Raw genomic sequence first — 17,708 nt, forward strand, 5'->3', positions numbered from 1 at the left:
TGTTGAAGTTTTTTAATATTAGTTTCCTCAAAATAAACTTTTACTGGTGCATAAAGTAATTTTATTCAATGGAAAGAGTTATTTTAGATTTTTTATTTCCATCTTGTATAAATATTATGGGAAAAAAAAAAACATCTAAAGTACTGTGGAAGCACCACTTAAATGTTTTTTTTCTGCTTGTTTTCCAATTCAATGACGACAGGACCACTGGCCATGTTGTCTCTCCTAAAGAAGAAGTTTTTTTTTCTTGTTTAGATAATGATCTAAAGAAGTGATCAGCCTCACGAAGAAGACAGACAAGGTTTGTTACCGACACACAGGTCAGGCTTATCATCTTCTCCAGCACTGCACCGAACCCTTCAGATTCTTTATGAAAAATATGGGTTGTGCTAATAAATTCTCTATGTGGTGTGTTTCTTACTTACTATTTGCTGCTTATGTTCTGGTTTTGTGTGACACATGAACGAGAGCTTTTGGTGCCTCGAATTTGGAAGACAGATTGTTGTTCAATTAATCCTCACACAGCATACACACAGATTATAGCTATATCTGATATCAGTTGAAGCTATACTTCTCCTTTTTCAGGTGCCATGTTGTGGATTATATATGCTTGACATGTTGTGCTCTAAGCTTGCTTAAAGGGACTAACTTTTCTTATCTGAATCACGCATGTTTCTCAGCCAGGCTAAATGTGTATGAAGTCGGTGCTGTCCTTTCCTCATATCAATTTTGTGTCATTAACCTAAAATTAGTAATTCTACAATCATTTGTGAGATATTAATAATTAAACTTCTAAACTTAGCACACTTAGCATGTCAGACCAAAACTGAGAGGAACTCACTTCTTATTTAACACGAGTTTGAATTCCACCTTTAGTAGATCTACAAATTCATCGACTTAAGTTTTTGAATTGAAAGTGATTGTCAATTTTAGTAGTTACAATAGTTACTTAAGAGAACTAAAATGTTAATTATCTTGATCGGCATGATTTTATTCTTATTAATGCGTTAAACAATTAACATGAATATCCTAATCAATTTTCAGGCACAGAAACCTGCAATGGATTCAACGACCCTTAGCCATCTCCACTTTGTTTTCATCCCCCTAATGGCCCCGGGTCATCTTCTCCCCATGGTAGACATGGCCAAATTGTTGGCACAGCGCCAAGTGAAAGTAAGCATAGTGACCACACCCCTCAATTCCATCCAATTCCAAGATAGCATAGACAAAGAGATTCAATCTGGTTCACCAATTCAAATTTTAAATGTTCAATTTCCTTGTGCTGAAGCTGGAATACCAGAGGGATGTGAGAGCGTAGACACTTTGCCTTCAATGGATCTACTAAACAACTTCAACACCGCCTTAGACTTGTTGCAGCAACCACTGCAAGAGCTACTTGAACAGCAAAGTCCCTTCCCAAGCTGCATAATTGCCGACAAATATATCATGTGTGTGTCTGAAGTTGCAAACAAGTTGAATGTCCCAATAATAGTATTTGACGGAACCAGTTGTTTCTTTCTCCTGTGCAATTACAATTTACAAAAGGATAAAGTCTACGAAGCTGTAGCAGCTGAAGAGAAATTTCTCATCCCCGGAATTCCCCATAGAATTGAATTGCAAAGATCTCAGCTCCCTGGGATATTCAATCCCGGCACAAACCACGAGTTGAATGTTCGACGCGAGAAAGTAATGGAAGTTGCAGAAAAATCATATGGGATAGTGGTTAATAGTTTTGAAGAGTTGGAAGCAGAATACGTTGAAGAGTATCAAAGATTGTCGGGTCATAAAGTATGGTGTGTTGGCCCTGTGTCATTGTCCAACAGGGATGATATTGACAAGTCTCTAAGAAGTAGGAGAAACTCAAGTTCTGAGAATGAATATGTGAAGTGGCTAGATTCATGGTCTCCGAGGTCAGTGATTTATGTCTGCTTTGGTAGCCTAAACCGTGCAACACCAGAGCAGTTGATAGAACTCGGGATAGGATTGGAAGCGACAAAAAGGCCATTCATTTGGGTGCTTAGAGGTGCATATGGAAGAGAGGAGATGGAGAAATGGCTGTTGGAAGATGGGTTTGAAGAAAGGGTGAAAGGGAGAGGGCTTTTGATCAAGGGTTGGGTGCCACAAGTGTTGATCTTATCACATAGAGCAATAGGAGTGTTCGTGACACATTGTGGATGGAATTCCACACTCGAAGGGATTTGTGCTGGCGTGCCATTGGTAACTTTTCCTCTGTTTGCTGAACAGTTCCTCAATGAGCAATTTGTTGTACGAGTGGTGAAGATTGGGGTGAGTGTGGGGGCTGAATCTGTTGTGCATTTGGGAGAGGAACATGAGTCTCGGGTTCAGGTAACTAGAGAAACTATTAAGGATTCTATTGAGAAGGTAATGGGTGAAGGCCAAGAACAAGAAGAGAGAAGGGAAAGGGTTAGAAAGTATGCAGATATGGCAAGGAAAGCAATAGAACGAGGTGGTTCTTCTTACCGCAACATGTCCCTACTAATTGATGACATTGTGCATGTCAAAAGGTTACACCAAAGCTAAGTAAGACAAAAATGGATTCATCCTTTGTTTGTTTTGCATTGTGTTGTAAGGTGGAATAGTTTTGTTAAGTTTGTGTATTACCAAAATCCAAACAACTGTTCCAGGTTTGTTGTGTTGTCCATCTTAGTCATTTGTCGGGAGTTTGGTGTTTTAAATATCAACATCAATGTAATTTTGGACTTATAGCATATACATCCCAGAAAAGCAGCAGAATCCAAAAGCAACAAAAACAATGATGTTGGTCTTTAACCACTTTCTGTCTGGGAGTTTTAGAGAGAAAACTTTAGAACATTGGTGAACATGTCTATAAAAGAATGTGAAAAAAAAAAAGATGTGTAATAATAAAGGAAAAAGGGGGAAAAAACATAGATTGCATCAGAGAAAAAGCGCCAAGGAAAGCAAGACATGAACAACCACACTCTTCTTCTTCCTCCTCTGGAAGTGATCAGAGAAATTCTTCTGAGATTGCCCGTTAAATCCCTTTTGCGATTCAAGTGTGTTTCCAAGTCATGGCTTTCTCTCATTTCCGATCCCCAATTTGCCATTTCCCATTACGACCTAGCTGCCACACCCACTCATCGAATCCTTATGAGATCAAACGATTTTTATGCTCAATCCATTGACACAAACGCACCGTTTATAGATCGCGGAAAGGGTACACTGTGTTTGCTTCGTGCTGTGCATCTCCTTCTTCCCCCTCCTTTTCCCCCACGCATTCCCGATTTTTTTCACTTCGATGATTTTCGCAATCAGCCCCACATTTTGGGCTCATGCAGAGGGTTTATTCTCTTGTACTACGAGAGGGGCGATGATCTCATTCTGTGGAATCCCTCAATCGGTGTTCATAAACAATTACCACACTTTCAATATGATAACATAACCCGTGAGTTCCTCTATGGTTTTGGGTATGACCCATCTAAAGATGACTATTTGATTACCATTATTCCATTCTCGTCTTCGTTTTCTGCTGAAAATGAAACCCACGTTTTCTCCTTCAAAACTGCTTCTTGGAACAGTGTCCTTGTCAATGTTCCATACTCAAATCCTGGCAATTACCTTACATTCAGAGCTGGGTCACTGTTCAATGAGACCCTTCATTGGTTGGTTCTGTCCAAGGAGAAAAAGGTTCTTGTCATTCTCGCCTTTGATCTGGTACAAAAGAGTTTTTCAGAGATTTCTCTGTTGGATCATTTAAATACGAAAAAATGTCAAGTATGTGGTTTGAGGGTAATAGGAGGGTGTCTCGGTGTGTGTTACTCTGACGAAGGCAGTGCAAGTACTGAAATATGGGTGATGAAAGAATACAAAGTGCAGTCTTCTTGGACTAAGTCCATTGTTGTACCTACCTGTGACTTTTCCCCCATATGCATCACCAAAGATGGTGGAATTTTTGGATCGGATATGAGAAGTTTAGAGAAGTATAACGATAAAGGAGAGCTGCTACAGCATCGTGCATATGGTGTACAAGAAGAGTTATTCTACTGTCTCAATCTACAGTGTGCTTGGTATAGAGAGAGTTTACTGTCACTTCCCACTGTCATTCGGAATACAAGTGAAGATGACCATCAACAACTGATAAGAAAAATCAGGGTATGCACTGTTGTTCAATCTCTTTCACCATTTTATTATTATTCATCTTGCTGGACATATTTCTTTCTTTATTCTTTAAAGTAAAATATTAAATGCATGGAAAGATGGTATTTGGTGATGGTGGATTCAATTTACCTTGCATGGATAAAAATAAAATATTTGATGTCTTGATTAGTATATTACTGTTTACTGCAAAATTCTTAAGAGGGTGTCCTATTAATATTCTAACATTTACAATGAACTAATGTTTTCTGCAGGCCGCAAATTTGACAAGAATATATAGTTAGCTCGATTTCACTTCCTTCAATTGGTGACACTACCAGCAGAAAGCATAGCTCTTGGAAGAGAATGGCATGCGCATCTATGATATTAAATAATCTTATCTTAGTGCAGAACTAGCTTCCATTTTAGTGGCGATTTCAGTAGAGTTGCAATATGAACAGACTTTAACTATGTCTCAATGGTGGAGTTAGCAAAATTTTTATGGTATTATTGCTTGCAGTTTGTTCCTCCAAGGCTCGTTTACATAGATCTTATATCCAAACCCTACTGTTTTTTATTATTTACCTCGATTTACCATCCCCATTACCAATCTTACTAATTCATGACCCTGTAGCCATACTTGCTATTGAATGTTGTTTTCTCACAGCAAACTTCTCGGATTTTATTTCAAAGCCATAAAATGTTAGTTAGAGATTTTATTTATTTAATCAATAGGCACTTTTAGACATATATTCGTTGTCATTTACGGTAACCTGGCTTCAAATAAGACATCTCACTCTGTTGTTACAGTATCATAATCTGAAGTTTCCATCAACAGCTCAAGGATTTAAACAAATAATAACAATTTGCATGATTGAGTCTCTATAATGACCACGTCCTTAAATTTATTGCTAGTAATACATAAACATAGTATCAGTTTTTTCAGCAGTAGTCGATACATGGCCGCACACCCATCCCCCCATGTTAATTTTTCTATGCATATCATGACCATATTACAATTTCCATAAAGAAAGTAAGTTCAGCATGTAGGAGTTATTAGACAATTATGAATGGGTGGTAATATTAAGTTAAGGAGAAGCATTCTTTGAAAAAGTGGAGGATGTGTCAACGCTGCCAGGTGGAGGGAATAGTGGAGGAAAAGGAACGGGAAAAGCTGGTGGTGATGTGGATGGAGTTAAGCCTGGTACTGTTGGGAAAGGAAACAGTGGTGGTGATGTTCCTGATGAGGGAGGTTGAAATGGGTTAGGAACAACTGGTGATGTTTCTGGTGGCTGTAATGGGTTAGGATTTAGAGATGGTGGCTGAAATGGGTTTGGTACAGTAGGTGGTGGAAACAATGGGTTAGGAGGAAAGGAGAAGGTATTAGGGGCAGCTGTTTTCTGATCCAAAGGTTGAACCTTTGGGGACTTATTGGTAATTCCTGGAGGAACTGGTATTGACACTGATATTCCTAAAGTGGGTGGCAAAAGAGGGAGTGGTGGCAATAATGGTGGAAGGTCAGGTAATCCAGGAACGGAAGGAAGGAGACCACCAGGTGTCTTTGGGTCCTGAAGTGGAGGAGGAAACGATGGATCTATTTTTGGAGGAAACATAGTTTTCACAGAATCAAGTCCTTTTACATTTTGATTGCTTGGTTTTTGGTTACAGAGATTTGGCTGTGTAAGAGGCTTGAATGAGAAAAAGCCAGCTGAGAATATGTGTAATCCTTGCTTTCTGGACTTGAGGCGCAGTGAGGAAGAGGTTGCTGCTGAGGCTACAGCACAATAAGGCTCACTGCTATTTATCAATTTCACAGTGCATCCCTTGATGCTCTTCACATGTTTGCTCACTGAGAAAGGTAACTGTACCTTGAACTCTCCATGCTCATCTGTCTTCACTTCTTTCTGGAACCTTGGCTTTGTAGTACCATATCTATCTTTGCATTCTACAGCAACTGATGCACCTGCCATCAAGAGTATAGAAAAACATAAGACAGCATAACCTAAAATATAAACACTTAGACGATGTCCTTCAGTGTTTGAGATATGAAACTGTGAACCTTTAAGAAGTGAAAACGCACCTGAAATGAAGTGGTTGCCCATGGAGAAATCCTGTTGGAAGCATGTGTCACAGTAAACAGTGCCAACCACAACAGCAGAGGGAAGCTTCCTGTTATGGCTAGCCTCAGAATGAGTTGTACCAAATGTGAGACTGAGAAATAGTATTACAAGGAACCAAGACATTCTCGGGTTTACTTCTCTTAGAAACTCTTGTCTGAGTAAAAGCTATAGTGGGTGATTCTGCTTCCAAGTAAAGGCTATATCTTGTACACTATTGAAGTATGTTCATCCCTCTTTCGTTTCCTTCCCTATCTTTTCTTTGTTACTTTTGCTGTCTTTTACATAGAGAGTCAAGTACAATAAATTTTTATAGCCAACAGATGAAGAGAATATTTATGTCTATCATGCGAAAGCCAGTCAACTGTCAACTAAAATGCAGTAATTGCAGGCTTGTTTTCCCATCACCAAACAGCTAAAGGAGATCATTTGGTGGGTGGAAAGGTTATATAAAGAGAAGCTCGTAGCTACTGTTTTATTTAATTGAATGTTTGTTTCTTTATTTTTGTGAGAATACAAGAAATGGTATGGTTGTGTTGGTTCACGAGACAGAGAAAGTAGCCACAGAATCCGAGCATAATATGCAAGACAGACTCTGCTGGACTCACATTGAGATAAGCTGCAACGTGTGAGCACCTTGTGATGCAGATATGATATGCATGGGAGTATTTTACTATTATAATAAATGGTCTAGGGAGTTTAAGATGATGGGTTATGTTGTTTAGGAGATAAGAATGTGAGAAAACAGAGCGAATATAACAAATTGTTGCAGAAATGACACTTGTTCTCACCTCACAGTTTAAACTAAAACAAGAATATTTTCAGCAGAGTAGAAACAGAATGGTGTTCATTAATCAGTTTTTGGACAAAATATCATGATTATCTTTGTTCTAGAGAATATGATAAATCAATCATAACTTTACTAAACATTTGAATTACCTTCGCTTATTTGCAGTTAGTTTTAGCTTTGATGGTTGTGTTGTGTCAAAGTTAACATCCATGTACATGTGTTTACTGAAAATGTGGCATACTGGTCGAAATTTATTAGTACGATAAAATTAAATTTTTTTAATATAAATTCGAAAACAGATTCGCAGCAATTGCTCACTATAAAATTACATTTACTCATTAATAGAAGATTAAAGGGTGTGAATGAGTTATTTGAAACTTGTTCTATCATTTGAGCAAGTAAAATTATTTTGCACATACTCTCTAATCAGTGTTGTCGAACGTTTCGTCCAAATGCAAGGTTATACGATTTCAGTAAGGTATTATCACAAGTATAAGATCACTCCAACAATCATTTTCTTCGAATGAATGTCCTAAATCAATAAGACATTGTAACAAAATATCCATTTATAAAATGATTTAGTATATTAGTGCCATTTAATCCAAAAGACTACGCAACTATTGCCTCGTCTTTTTAGCTGTATTAATAAACTGTATAAGCATAAGGCCAGGCATCAAAATAAATATTCCAAGAGAAAAAAAATAAATAAATTGGGGGATTTATTAATTAAAAAATTATATACTTCTATTTCAACAAATAGTCACCTCTTGTAATAAAAAACGAAAGTCATTTTTTTTCCAAATAACCAAGTGAGCTAACAAAAGGAAAATAAACCTAATTTCAAAGTTGACATACAATATCAAATCTAAACTGTGAACTCTTCTGCAAAGAATTTTAAACTATTCCTAAAACAAGAAATCACAACCGTTGAACATTCGAATGTGAACCACATTAGTTTTGTGGGCCATTACACCTTGTGAATTTCAAAAAGAAAATGTACTACTATACTATCATCCCCTCGGCAAATCCATTCAACTCGACCTTCTTTTTTCCACAACGGTTCTAACTGTATACAACCAGACCAACTAAAATGATTCATAAGATTCAATGCCATTAATCACTGCCAATTAAAATGAAAAATCCACCCCAATACCTAAAATCTAAAATGACACACACTTCACGCTTCTAAAGAAAAAGTGGTGGTAGAGAGTATTTGTGAAAGATCACGAAGATTATACTCTCTTTTTCTTAGATCTTCGTCTATCATCAATATAGACAACAGCTGTCATATTCCATCTCAGAAGACAATTATCGACACTGACAGCTAAGTGGGAAATGCTAGATGAACAAGATTTCACAAAAATCTGCTTACTCTGCTTTATAATTCTAATTACAATAGCTCCTTGTCATAAAATGCGAGAAGCTGCTTCACATGATTATGCCAGGCAGTTACATTTTGCCCATCCACTGTTACCCAATCAACAACTGTCGATGCTGGTTGCTCCCACCACTCATCAAGCTACAAAAGATGTTACAATTTAATATAGAACAAAAGTAAGGATGGAAACTTGAACAGTCATGCAGCATTAGATATAATTGTCTGACATATTGGCCATTATGGATAAAAATTAAGAGCAGTAGCGTATTATTAAAATGTGATAGAGAATAACGTATCCTATATTAATTGTTCTATATTAGTTCTTTATTGGAATTAGAAACTGCCTTGGTGATAGCTGGTCATAGACAATAAGATAAAAAAACTTATCCATTGGTGCTCTATCAAATTGAATTAAAAATATATCTCCTCTATTCCACTGTCTCCGCACTTCAAGGAGGAGTTTTGATGTGTTCCCCGTGTGAATTGCTTCTTTCTTATCTGTTTCTATGCTATGCCAAACTACAAAGTGCATTTAAAATTGTGTTTTCTTTCTTGGCTCTCTTTACTATTTTTCTTACAACAAACAAAGCATCATGGCAATAATAACAGTATAACTCACCAATCCACCGACATATTTGCAATCTTCCAAGCTCTGTTGAGCACTCAAAATAGCAGTCTTCAGTTCAGGCAACCATTCTTCCATGATAGTTTTCTCCTGTTTTGCAGCCAAACTCAAAGAAAAACTCGTTGTCCTGCATCAATGTATGAGATGTCAAAAAAAAAGTTTTCAACAAATTCAGAAGATGTTTAGGAAGGATTGTTTTTCCCTGATCTTAGCTGTTTTTGGGATAAAGTTGTTAGCAATTTCAGCTGTTTGTTTGGAACAATAGCTGAAATTTGTAAAGCTTTTCTTTCCAGAAAAAATATGTCGTTTTTGTGAATCTGAAAATTTGTTTTGTAGCTTATGATTATTTTACGACAGTTTTTTTTTCTTATCAGCAATAAACATATCCTTTTTCTTATCTAAAAAGCTGATTTGTTTGTTTCAAACAATATTATCCTAAATAGTACTTTTCACAAAAGATACCCAAAAACTATTTTTTATTATAAACAAATATACGTACAATCAATTATTAAAATAATTTAATTTTCACAGCTACCCCAAATACACCATCAGAAGTATGTCTCTAAAACAGATGGGAAAATAAATTAATTAGATCTTTCTCTTGCCAATACATAAATTTTGAATCTGCTAATTAACCATGAGTGCACATTGGATTCAGGGGTTAGAATGTTAGATACATATTTACCTTTCATATTCTTGTTGAACAAAGCCAGCATGATTCAACAAGGCATTTCCGCTCTGAACAAGATCTCGTCTAATATAAACAAGATTAATAGCCTTTAATAAATCTTCCAACACACTAGCTTCAGAGCCACGAAGTTTCAAACAGAACTCCAGGGACTGCAGCACAGATGCTAGAGCAGCATCTGGACCCTCCAAGCCTGTCCGTTTAACACAAAAACCATTGAATATACAATAATAGCTTTAGCCACCATAAAGCATCCATGGACAACAAATCCTTAGGTCGTATTCTCCAAATTTCAGGTTAATGAAAATAATAAGATGCAGAAAATACATTGATTCAAAACAACAAAATATCAAATCTATTTTTATAATTGCTTTGATCGTTTGGAACCTTTTTATGATGACATTGCAAATAGCATAACATCAATTATATCAATACATTGGCAGGCATACCCAGATATTTTATTCAGAATGGCACTTTTAGACTATTTAGTGTAACAATAATTATTGTTTAACGTGTTCGGTCTACAAGATTATCTTTATCTTGTTTAGATATAGAGAAGAAAAAAAAAGGTGTTTCAAGTTAACTCGTTGTCTACAATGCCAATCTATTAAACAACCATATATGGGTACATCAAGAAAGAGTCTATCAGCAAACAATATATATACTCACTAGCAGGATACTGAAGTGCAGCTGAAACACGACATATTGAAGGAATTGCTGATGGATCCCGAGCACCAGCTCTTGCTGTCAAAATAGCTGCACTTACTTCTGCATTTGTAACCGCTTCCTGTCCGGGTGGTCCACTAGCGCCCATGGCCTCAAGCAGTGCCTGAACCAGAAGTTAACAAAAAGTTAAGTTGAAGCACATTCCAATATACATGGACAAATAAAATATTTAAAGAAAATTTCAGAAACCATTAAAAGTTCACTGACAGATGCTTGCTTAGAATTAGGTGAAACAATCCAATTTTATTGCAGAAATACCGTCCTCTTACCAGTAACAGTGTGATATGATGCCAGAGATCACAAACGTAAAAAAGAAATGACTCTTGTATCTACACTGCATTTATTCAAGAGACCTGGCCTTTAGGTGCCAATTCCCATTCTTAAAAGATCAATCTGTATTTTTCTACCTATTATTTATATCTTGTCATTTCTATCTCTCTAATAGGGACTAGCCCATCATTAATTGGGATGTGCCAACTTAAAAGATTTTAAAGGTTGGCAACAGATTTAAGTTGCATTACTAAATTTGTATCACAATAATCCTATTTTAAAAATAATATAACATCACAGAAACGGTAGAGGCTATAAGGTCTTGTTAGTAGGATATTAAGTGAACGGCTAGAAACTGTTAGAAGATTTAGAGATCTCTCTGTCATTGTTACTATAGGGTTAGAGTTCTCTGTATACAGAGACTGATGTACTGTTAATGAATCAATTGAATGAGAAACTTCTTTCTTTCAGATAAATCCTTTCAAGTTAAGGTTATTTCAATGGGATTCAATCCAGAGAACCAGATGGGTAACCAAGTGGAATGGGCTGTCACGTTACTTTGGAGCATCAATTTCTAATTATTCATTATAATGTTTCTAGTAAAATGCAAGGAGAGTGAAATTCGGTGTCAGAGTGCACTTTATTCAATTCCAAGGGTATTTGATTAGAGTGCAATGCACATATTGCCCTTAAACTAGTTATAAGGTTTACATTTCACATATGCCAAAAAGATTGAGCAAGCTTGATACACTTTTAGAGTTAATTTTAATCAATCCATGTTCCTCTCTGTATCTGGAAATTTTTAATTGGGATGATTTTTTAACCCTCCCTTCCCCACCCTCCAAATTACGGTTACTTTTATATGAATAATTTCATGCTATCCAACCAAAAAAAGAGTAGAATGCGTTGAACACTAGACACCCAAAGTTTACATTTTAATGAACTCAGAACCCTTGACAACCAAGAGGTAGAAATAGAAGATCTAACGTAGATCATGTAAATTAATTTCATATATCAAATCCAAAAAATTCAGAACATTGGTTTTATTGTAATATATGTTTACTGAACAGGTAAGTGCAAAAGTTGTTTGTGGAGCATTATAAACCTGTGGAGAAGAAGGAAGCATGTAGAGACTATTATCTGGACTTTGAGAAAATGCAGAGACTTCTTTCTCAATGAGATCCTTTGCACTATTTGAAGCTTCGGCAACAGCAGCACATGCTGGAATTATAGTGCTTGAAGCATATTCCCTAGCAGTTAATGGTTGCTGACTCCAAAATGAAGCAGCATCCTGCATTACAGTATTGGAAACAAAATAAAAACTAAAATCAAAGTACTGTTTATTAAAACCAAAATTACTGGAAGGAAAATGATATTTTAACCTACTTTTTTTGACTCATTTTTAACCTAGTACTTCAATCACCATTAGATCATTTATTTTGATTCTTTTTAGTAATGTGATGTGATGATCTAATGGTGATTGAAGTGGTAGGTTAAAAGTGGATCAAAAGAAATGGGTTAAAGTATCATTGTTCTTACTGGAATACATACAACAACAAAGATGAGTTCAAATAAATTTTGGAACCTAGGGGAAAAGGAAAATGTCAAGGCACAGTATGCACAATCATATTCAAGGTTTCAGTAGTCAGTGCATATAACAATTCACTGTAAATGCACCCAGGTCCCCTCACAGACAAAAGTTTTAACCCAGTGACCATTATAGGATTCAAACGGGTATCACAATTCACAAGGCACAGTGGGCGCAATCATATTCATGGTAGTAGTCAATGCATATAACAATTCACAGTAAATGCATCTATGTCCCCACACAGACAAACCTAATGGATAATTCAAGCTTTAAACCAGTGACTATTCTAGGATTCAAACAGGGTATCGCCATTCACAAGGATGATCAGTAACTATACCAGTTTTATTTCACTTAACAGGAATTACTGAAACAATGGAACATTACCATATTTGCTTTGAGGAGTGCCGTATATATGGTCTCAAGTTCTGATCTACGAGAATCAAACTCTTCAATCTTTTTCCACTTTTTTTTTAGAGAATCTTCAGCTTCTTTCCTCTCAGCACACAACTTATTCAAGCGTTGTATTTCAGACATCAAGGTATTCAAGCTCGCCTTTAAACCAGCAACTTCTCTTTCCTTGGCCCAAACATCTAGCTGAACAGGTGGAAAAAATATACAGAATAAGTGGTAAAATCCTAGCTCAAATATTGATCTGAAATATATAACTAGCATTAGGAAATGAACAGAATTGAAGGGAAAAAAGTTGTATATTTTTTCTGCTAACTTTTATGCAGTAAAATAAGTTGGAAAATCTAAAAAGAACCTAACTCGTTAATTGCACTCGAAGAGATGAAATGGAGATAATTTGTCACAAAAGCATATCTTACGTGCAGTTTTTGATTTTTCTCTCTAGTTAAATTTCTGCTTCAGTAGGAAAAAACCAAAGAAGCTTAAGATAGCATTTGAATCCAAAGAAACAAATTTTAACAACAAAAAAATGATTGCTAGGAACCTGAAGAGAGAATAACGATCAACAGATCATCCAACAAACTCAGTTACACACACTAATAGCCAAACACCCATCTATTTGGTATCTTTATTTCTATTGGGTATCAAAGTTTTAATAACATTCTGTGCGGACTTAAGACTACCACAATCTTGACAAATATGCTAAGTATTTTGATTAGGAAAATAACAAAGAAAATCTGCAGTGTTTTAAGCACTGATTCTACCTAGCATAAGTTATGCTTCCGAAACAATATTCATAAATACTCCAGGCTCAACATTTCTGATTTCTCTTTAGTGACACATCAAAGAATGCTAATTCTTCCCATCATAAATGTTGGCAATCTAACTATTGGTTATTCATTGGAGGAAAGCTTACAAATTATTATCATTACCAAAGGTGACAAAAGATTGAAAAAGATATATAACTCACTAAAAAGAACATAATGCACTATAAGATTTTCACAATGATACCTCAAGTTGTCTAAGACTTCCAACATTTTGGGATGTACTCCCAATACCAATTGGGCGTGAAGAAACATCAGTGCTTCCATGCAGACGTTTCATAAGTTTCTCACAGGTTTCCCTTGCTTCTGCAGCCTTGTTGAGTGCATCTTCAGTGGCCAAAAATTGTTGAACATGAGCTTTCTGAGAACAAACAAAGCACAAGTTCAATAACTCCTTGTACAACAACAGAATATGTAGTTTAAGGATGAAAAAATACCTGTCTATCAAGGAGCTGATTTTGACTCCCTCCTGGTGGCACATCAACCCCAATCTTTCCATTGCCATAAAGTTGATACTGTAGAGGAGAGCTCCCATCAGATGACGAAACATCCATAACTATGTTATTTTCATATTTGTACCTGATTAAAGAATGCAAATTTCGATCATAACAGCAATAGCATATGTAATGCCTTGCTAATAAGCCTAATAAACACAGCTACTTACTACACACTTCCTTTCCTGGATGGGAGGGGAACATAATCATTGTAAGCTTTTTTAGGAATATTTTACCAGTATAGCATCTGTGACGAAATTATTTTTTAAGTTATAGTAACAATGGTTGATGACAAAGTTCAGAATTCAAATAATATGGCCACAGAGGCATGAGTAGCGATGGAACATGAAAAACAAAAATTATGTGCATAACAATACCTCAAGGTCTCTGCATCGGCTCTAACATCAATTTTCTCTATTTCTCTGGAGATTAGACTTTTCAGACGCAAAGTGTATGCAGTAATTGCCTGAAGCAATTGAGGAGGACTCTTCAGGCAATTTATGATAACAGTTCTAACCTCATCAGGAATTTGCCCATCATAGTCAAACCCCAACTTTGCTGTTTCTGCCTGAGGATTTAAATGAATGCCACTTCCTTCGTAAGCTGGAAAAGAATTCCTTATTTTTTCAACCATATGAGCTACAAGAGATTCACAAGCCTTTCTAATATTCTTTTCCCTCGTGGTTTCAATGAGAATGACATCATCTGCAGATTTACTACCCTTAACTGTAGAATAAACAGCCTCCTTCTCACTTTTGGCATTAAAACTATTGGCCATTTCAACAGAAGAATCCACACCTGATCTTTGAGATTCCATCGCTTGATTTACATAGTAATAGAGACGTTTATGATATTCAGCAAATATTTTTGCTGCCTCATCACACTGTTGGTCATAAGTCTCCAACATCACTTGCTTATGCCTGCACAAAAAGGATGAAGAAATATACTTCTGTTGTCTCAAATTTCAGTCATTCAATACCAGAATCACCGTAAACACAATTTATTTTCCTCTCTCTTTCATATTATTGGTACAAAGACAAATTCGCACAAAAGGCATCAGAATCACATTATAATACTAACAAGAGACCACACCGCGGCAGCATTATACTAGAGAGATTTTATAACTATAACTATAAACATACACTCACTTCCTCTTCCATCTCCTTTTCACCTCATTTTCTTCCTATCTTTTTCTTCCACAACATAATGACACGTCATTTTCTCTCCCTTTTTTCTGTTTTTGTCTCCACCTGGCAACATCCTGAGACGGGGTGTGTTATCAAAACTCCTAAACTATTCAACACAAAATACAGAGGTCTTTTTATCGTTTCACTACTTTATCTTTGTTCTCATTTCGACTTCACTTCTTTTCCTATCCCTCTTATTATTTGTCATTGTATCATGTATGAAATCTCTAATCTATCACTTTTTTTACGTCTCGCAACCTTCACCTGTACTTCCCCATACATTCATCATTCTCACAAACCGTTTTGTTCATCTTCTCTGACCTAATGAACAAGAAATATGCAAATTCCACTGCAACCAACCGGAATGAAAATTACCAATTACATATACACACTGTTCAAATGTTGGGCTGAGAAAAATAACAAAAACCTGTAATTGGCTCGTTCATCAAGCATTCTCTTTCTCTCAGTCTCCTCCCTGGAAACCTCGAGCATCTTGGCCCTCAAATCCTTCCTCCGCCTCCTCACAATGTTCCTCAGCCTCTCCACCTCCTTCGCCGCCAAATCCCGCTCCTGCAATGCCGCCTCTCTCGTCGTCGCAGTCTCAGAACCCTCGCCGGCGATGAGCGCCCTCTCCTTCTTCCTCGCGCCCTTCCCCCTGACCTCCTCTTTCGCCTCGCCGCCGCCATCCCCGCCGTGCACGGTGATGTTCCGGCGAATGTTCCGCACCGTCTTCTCAGACTTGGCGCGCGTGACGAGGAAGTCCCAGACCGGAATCATATTCCCGCGGCAAATCCGGCGGATTGACTCGACGGACGGCAGGTGCGACTTGCCAGCTGCGTATGTTCCTAGCGGACGGTATCCCATCTCTTTATGTAGCCATTCTAGAATGGCCTCCGGCGAAGATGGCGACGACGACGCTGCGCTCTGCATAATGACTATGACGCAGAGCGCGGTGGTTATAGCTTTGGCTTAAGTTCGTGATTCGTGACTCGGTGAAGTTACGGGTGGATCTGAGAAATTGAAGTGGAGTGGTTGGTGATGGAGTTCTGCTCTGCACACTCTCTGTTCTCTTGTTGTGTTGAGAGAAGAACAACACTCTTTTCTTCAATTGAAGGGATGAAAATTATAACTGAGTTTTTTTGGAATTTTGAAATTCTTGTTTATATGCAAGGAGCGCATTGTATCTGTATTTTAATTTTAACAACAAATAAATGAAAGAAAATGTTTTTATTAATAAAAATATCTTTATAAATCATTACATTCACCAAAGGTCGTATAATTACACTTGCATTTATTATATTCTTTTTATTTGCACTCAGTGCCCTCTATCTTAATCTTATAAATACCGTGTACAAAAAGTTGATATTTTGTATAATATGTTAGTTTTAAAAACTACTTATGTTAATTTTATAATTACAGTTTTAAAATTGTAATTTGCGTATTTGGATTATAAAAAGTAAAACACAAAGGTATAATAATTATAAGTTGAATTTAAATTTTAACAAAAGTAATGACAACATAAACACTAAGGTATAATTTAATTGATCTTATTACTACAGTATTTAATCAATATATTTATTAAATATAATATGTTTATCAAATTTAACAAGGGTCAAGATTATGTGTAAACAACTTTTCAATTGAATTTATATATATTTATGTGATGAAAAATTCCAACTTTTGCTTCTTCTCTGTATTCAACATCAAATGAGAAAAATACTTTAACGTCGATAAAAATAAAATAAATCTGATACTAAGATGATTTAAGAAATAGCATTATTTTATTTGTAATTATGATGTATTTAATCATCAATTTTGACGTGTGTATAGAGATTTCGTTGTGATTTGTATGTCAAATTGGTTTACCCTAAGATTATGTTGGAAAAAATTTAGTTTTTCTAAATTGAATCAAAATGAATTTAGCTTTATTATAAGAGATTAAACGGGTTGAATGTGGATTTAATAACAAATTTTTATTAGTTTTTTTATTACTTTTTGTAAATTCTTTTATTATAATAATATTTTTTTATTATAATTATTTGATATTTCTAATTATATAAATTGATAAATTTATTTTGTAAATCTTAAGATATTTTAATTTTCTAGTATGAACATTTAATTTTCTTTTTGTCAAGTTTTGTATGTTAATATTTTATGTTTCATTACTATTTTTTTAAATAATATTTGATAAAATAAATCAACAATATGACTATAGTATCTAGAATATCAAATGTTAAGATCGAAAATATGAGACATTAAAAGTCTTTTTTGTATTAGTGAAAATAATGAGTTAAGTAGATCCATTTTAAATTTTGTATAGTATCTAGAATTTCAGCTTTGAACTTACGCTACTATGTATTCATTTTTGTAAGTTTTGTATAAGAGTTAAGATACTTCAAATTTCATATTTAATTTATTTAATTACTTTTTTGTTGATAAACAAAAATAGAATGACAAGATGGGGTTGGGTTCGTGGACTAATTCATCAAATTATCAAAAT

At 35.7% G+C, this 17,708-nt stretch overlaps 4 protein-coding genes across 8 annotated transcripts; 2 read left to right on the top strand and 2 right to left on the bottom strand.

Annotated features, from left to right (window-relative positions):
- Nucleotides 1-129: 129 nt before the first annotated feature.
- On the top strand, nt 130-2,729 carry LOC114185381 (UDP-glycosyltransferase 73C3-like). 5 transcript variants are annotated; one of them, XM_028073074.1, is made up of 3 exons: nt 130-320; nt 586-700; nt 1,045-2,729. In XM_028073074.1, exon 3 carries the CDS (start codon nt 1,060-1,062, stop codon nt 2,539-2,541), a length of 1,482 nt encoding a protein of 493 aa, XP_027928875.1. In that variant the 5' UTR covers nt 130-320; nt 586-700; nt 1,045-1,059; the 3' UTR covers nt 2,542-2,729. The 5 variants fall into 5 exon arrangements, with proteins under 5 accessions (XP_027928875.1, XP_027928872.1, XP_027928874.1 ...); XM_028073071.1 differs by having other exon boundaries at nt 586-693; XM_028073073.1 differs by lacking the exon at nt 586-700.
- Nucleotides 2,730-2,923: 194 nt separating this feature from the next.
- LOC114185382 (F-box/kelch-repeat protein At3g23880-like) lies at nt 2,924-4,697 on the top strand. The gene is made up of 2 exons (XM_028073078.1): nt 2,924-4,131; nt 4,389-4,697. The coding sequence occupies exons 1-2, from the start codon at nt 2,947-2,949 to the stop codon at nt 4,416-4,418; spliced, it is 1,215 nt and encodes a 404-aa protein (XP_027928879.1). The 5' UTR covers nt 2,924-2,946; the 3' UTR covers nt 4,419-4,697.
- Nucleotides 4,698-4,959: 262 nt separating this feature from the next.
- Nucleotides 4,960-7,098, bottom strand: LOC114185383 (proline-rich extensin-like protein EPR1). Its single transcript, XM_028073079.1, has 2 exons — nt 6,194-7,098; nt 4,960-6,076 (listed from the first exon to the last, which is right to left on the bottom strand). Exons 1-2 carry the CDS (start codon nt 6,354-6,356, stop codon nt 5,202-5,204), a joined length of 1,038 nt encoding a protein of 345 aa, XP_027928880.1. The 5' UTR covers nt 6,357-7,098; the 3' UTR covers nt 4,960-5,201.
- A 669-nt stretch (nt 7,099-7,767) lies between these two features.
- Nucleotides 7,768-16,353, bottom strand: LOC114185144 (AUGMIN subunit 5). The gene is made up of 10 exons (XM_028072694.1): nt 15,636-16,353; nt 14,399-14,941; nt 13,965-14,106; nt 13,715-13,888; nt 12,680-12,889; nt 11,813-11,998; nt 10,381-10,540; nt 9,709-9,904; nt 9,018-9,150; nt 7,768-8,539 (listed from the first exon to the last, which is right to left on the bottom strand). Exons 1-10 carry the CDS (start codon nt 16,136-16,138, stop codon nt 8,411-8,413), a joined length of 2,376 nt encoding a protein of 791 aa, XP_027928495.1. The 5' UTR covers nt 16,139-16,353; the 3' UTR covers nt 7,768-8,410.
- Nucleotides 16,354-17,708: the final 1,355 nt, after the last annotated feature.

Source organism: Vigna unguiculata, chromosome 5 (assembly GCF_004118075.2).
Source record: "Vigna unguiculata cultivar IT97K-499-35 chromosome 5, ASM411807v1, whole genome shotgun sequence".
NCBI classification, from domain to species: domain Eukaryota; kingdom Viridiplantae; phylum Streptophyta; class Magnoliopsida; order Fabales; family Fabaceae; genus Vigna; species Vigna unguiculata.